The sequence below is a fragment of the Triticum urartu genome, chromosome 6A (assembly GCF_056163025.1).
Source record: "Triticum urartu cultivar PI428250 chromosome 6A, HENAU_Tu73, whole genome shotgun sequence".
NCBI classification, from domain to species: domain Eukaryota; kingdom Viridiplantae; phylum Streptophyta; class Magnoliopsida; order Poales; family Poaceae; genus Triticum; species Triticum urartu.
This window is the reverse complement of record NC_141878.1, coordinates 447444802-447448937: the sequence shown is the minus strand read 5'-3', so window position 1 is coordinate 447448937 and position 4136 is coordinate 447444802. Positions and strand designations below refer to the sequence as shown.

At 42.4% G+C, this 4136-nt stretch overlaps 1 protein-coding gene across 1 annotated transcript; it reads left to right on the top strand.

Annotated features, from left to right (window-relative positions):
• The first annotated feature begins 686 nt into the window (after positions 1-686).
• Positions 687-3908, top strand: LOC147965635 (uncharacterized). The gene is made up of 3 exons (XM_087530541.1): positions 687-2528; positions 2693-3691; positions 3765-3908. Exons 1-3 carry the CDS (start codon positions 696-698, stop codon positions 3906-3908), a joined length of 2976 nt encoding a protein of 991 aa, XP_087386667.1. The 5' UTR covers positions 687-695.
• The last annotated feature ends 228 nt before the right edge of the window (positions 3909-4136 follow it).

Below are 4136 nucleotides of genomic sequence, written 5' to 3'. Positions count from 1 at the left end.
AGAGGGGAAGCGGCCAAGCGGGGAAGGCGAAGAAATGGTGCCGTGGCCGGTTCATGGGTCGAGTCTGCCTTCTTTTTACCAGACCGGTCAGGCAGTTAAAATTGGGAAAAAGTCTAAATAAAACCTTGAATTCGTACTCTGAGTCTGAATCAAACCCCGAACTCGAAATCCCTGAAACTGTCACCCTGATCTCTCTGATCCTGGCTAATCCCGGCTGAATGTTCATTTGTGAGAATGGAATTGCTTACGTGGCAGATATGGAGGGGAAATCATGACCAACTGGGCTGACTACGGGCCATACTTGTCGCCTCTTAAACCCACCACCAGACCGGCCCTTCTTTTCCCCCGTTTCTATCTCTGTTCCGTTCCTGTTCTTCCCCATATCTCGCTCGTATCTTCAACTTCAGGCGCGCCGATGATGGTGAACGGCGGCTGATCATCAGGAAGGCAAGACGATCGCCGCTGGTGGAATAGACGCAGGTAATGTGCGCCCCCTCCCAGTGTTTTCCTATTTGCATGGGCCGCCGTTTGGTGCATATGGCTAGGGTTTTAGATAGTGGTGGTTGTTGAGGATTCCATGTATTTTACAGAAAAAGTTAGTGGTTTGTGCTTAGTGTGTGGTTCCTTGTCAAAAGTTGTATTGTCCATGGGGTACTTAATTTATCTGTATTACTGTAGGTGTTCTTTCTGTAATCATGGATCCGAGCGAGAAACTGTATGTCCGCTTTCACTTTGGAGGGCAATTTGTCCGGATTGGTCCTGAGTTAGATTATGTAGGAGGCGATGAGGAAATATCAGAGATAGAAAGGGACAAATTGTCCTTACCGGAAATCACAGGGCATTTAGGTGATCATATCACATACAAAGATGCCATGAAGCTTTATTTCTTGCTGCCAGGTAAAGAACTTTCAGATGGCTTGATGTTTCTTTTCAATGATGCTGGTTGTATGAAAATGTCAGAGTACACAGCTGATGGAGGAGTGGCTGATGTATATGTTGAGTACTTTGGAGAGGAACATGAGAAAACTGAAAAGAGTGGGAGCGATTTTGAAGAAGAGATACAGAATGAGGAAGAGGGAGATAGTGAGGAAGCACCTGATGTTATCATCAGTGCTGAAGAACAAGTGGACTTCACTGTTGCCAATGTTAATGGATTGTCTGACACAAATGAGCATGTGCTTGTACCAGATGACACTGGAGTTATAACTTCAGTTATTGCCAGCCCTGTAAGGAGGAGAGTGAGAGAGAGTTTCAGAGTTCAGTATGGACAGAGTTCACAAGTGACTTATGCTATGAAAGCAAGCTCTCAAGTGCTCAATCCTGGGTCAGAAAGTAGGATGATTAATGAAACAGTTCAGCAACCAAGAGTACCAGAAAGAGAAGAACATAACAGTGAGTCTCAACATGACAGTGATTCAAGCAGTGAAGATAGTGATTATGTGGCAGGTAGTGACGACAGTGGACTAGAGGAAGAGTATGTGGAACTTAAGGAAGAAGCAAAGGCATTTAAGAAGAGAATTAGAGATTCTAAGAAGTGGGCACAGAAAAATCCAACAGGTGCTGTTCCAATTGATTTAGTTGCAAATGTTGAAGAGGTGATAGGAGAAGATCACTTCGATTCGGACGATGAAGATTATTCATATGATGAAGATAGTGATCATGATGGCCATGTTGTGAGGAGGAAGAGCAAGTACCCCAGGTATAACCCAAAGGCAGACATTCCAATGTTCGGTTTAGGGATGGTTTTCAGGAGCAAGGAGCAGATGAGAAAGGCGCTAATAAAATATGGACTGCTCACATTTAGAAGTATAATATTCATGAAATCAGAGGAAGATAGGATCAGGGCTAAGTGTGGATGGCCTGGATGCCCATGGCTTATATATGGTGCTAAGACTACCAGGTGTTCTAGGTTCCAGGTGTTAACATTTGAATCTGAACATGAGTGTGCACCTAATAGAGACAATCATCTTGTTACCGCTAAGGTTATATCAAGAAGGTATGAGCACATCTTAAGAGCCAACCCCACATGGAAGATTGACAGCATTAAAGCTACTGTTCTTAAAGATTTCTTTGCTGATGTGTCAACATCCAAGTGTAAGGCTGCCAAGAAGATTGTTTCAGAGAAACTACTAGCAGGTATGAAAGAGGAGTACACCAAGGTATTCGATTACCAGCTAGAACTGCTGAGGAGCAATCCTGGAAGTACAATATTTGTTGGCTTGGACCCTACTAATATGGAGCAAAATATTTTCCAGAGCTTCTATGTGTGTTTCAGTGCTATGAAACAAGGTTTTAAAGCATGTAGAAGGGTGATTGGACTTGATGGTTGTTTTTTCAAAGGAGCATGCCATGGTGAGCTTCTTTGTGCTGTTGGTAGAGATGCTAATAACCAAATGTATCCAGTAGCTTGGGCAGTGGTGGAGAAGGAAACAACAAAAACTTGGGAATGGTTCATTGGTCTTCTTATAAAGGACTTGGATATTAATGATCAAGGTGAAGGTTGGGTTTTCATTTCAGATCAACAGAAGGTATATTCTTCTCTCCATGTTGTTAATTTGTAATCATGTCGACTAGGTTTAGTCGCCTTGACGGAGCACGACCTACTCAATTTAAGCTTATGTTGGCTACATTTAGTCGCCTCGACTAATTATGTTATCAAGTACTTATAATACTAATGTAAATATCTCTGCAGGGGTTGCTAAGTGCCATGAAAGACTATCTACCAAAGGCACAACACAGAATGTGTGCTAGACACATCTATGCTAACTGGAAAAAGAAGTTTAGAGAGCATGCTCTGCAAAAGAAATTCTGGGCAATTGCCAAGGCTGCAAACAGAGAGGATTTCATGTATAGGAAGGCCAAGTTAGCTCAAGATACACCTGAAGGTGCGAGGGAAATCATGAATACAGAGCCTAAGCATTGGGCTAGAGCATTCTTTCCAGTTGGATCCCTATGTGACTCGGTGGATAACAATCTATGTGAGTCCTTCAACAATGCTATAATTGAGGCCACATTCTATCCTATCATCTCTATGCTAGAGAAGATTAGGCACAAGATGACACTTAGAGTTCAAGAGAACAGAACCAAGAGTGACAAGTGGACTGCTAGTAATACAGAGATATGCCCAAACATTTTCAAGAAGCTTAAGGTGGCCATCAAATTGACTCAGTTCTGTGATGTGCTCTGGAATGGGAAGGAAGGGTTTGAGGTAAAACATGTGAGTGGCAGAGGAAGGAGCTATACTGTTAATTTGGATAAATGGACTTGCTCCTGTGGTTATTTCCAGCTGGCAGGGCTACCTTGCTGCCATGCCATCAGTGCCATATACAAGTGTGGAAAAAAAGTATCTGACTTCATTCACAAATGTTATTCACTTGAGCAATTTAAGAAAGTATACGAGCACTGTTTGGAGCCAGTTGAAGGTGAGGAAAGATGGCCTATCTCTGACAAGCCTAGACCACAAGCACCTGGTTATGTGAGTATGCCTGGTAGGCCTAGGAAGAATGACAGGAAGAGGGAAGAGGGAGAAGCACCAAAAGGCAAGAAAATGTCAAAGCATGGCACTAAAATTACTTGCAGCATGTGTGGCCACAAGGGTCACAACAAGACAGGTTGCAAAAAAAATCCTGAAAAAGGGCAGAAGAAAAATGCCTTCCTGAAGAAAACAGGGACGAAAATTAAGGCAACTGAGGTAAACACTTTTTCACTTCCCAATTAGTCGAGTATTGTTTGAGATGCTTATGTACTGTCTTTTGTTACTCCAGCAAGCAAGCACTGATGCTCAGATCAGAGCAAGCCAACAGGCCAAGAGCAAAGGAAAAGATCAAGCAGAAGCAGGACCAAGTGGAGGGAAGAGGAAGGCTCCGAGGAAAAATAATGTGCAAGCCAAGAAAAAATCAAAGAATTGATCATGCTTTACTCATTCTTCTCTCGTCTTATTAGTATGTTAAATCAGATGTCAGTAGTACTACATAACTGGTTGTTATGTCCTTTTGGTTTAAATTCTTAAGTCAGTATGGCCAATGTACTGGTGGTTATGTGTGTCACTGTTAATGATGCTATTTGCCTGGCACTTATGTGTTAATTTTTTTTCTTTCTAAAATGGCACTACAAATCTCTATTTTGGCCAATATTCT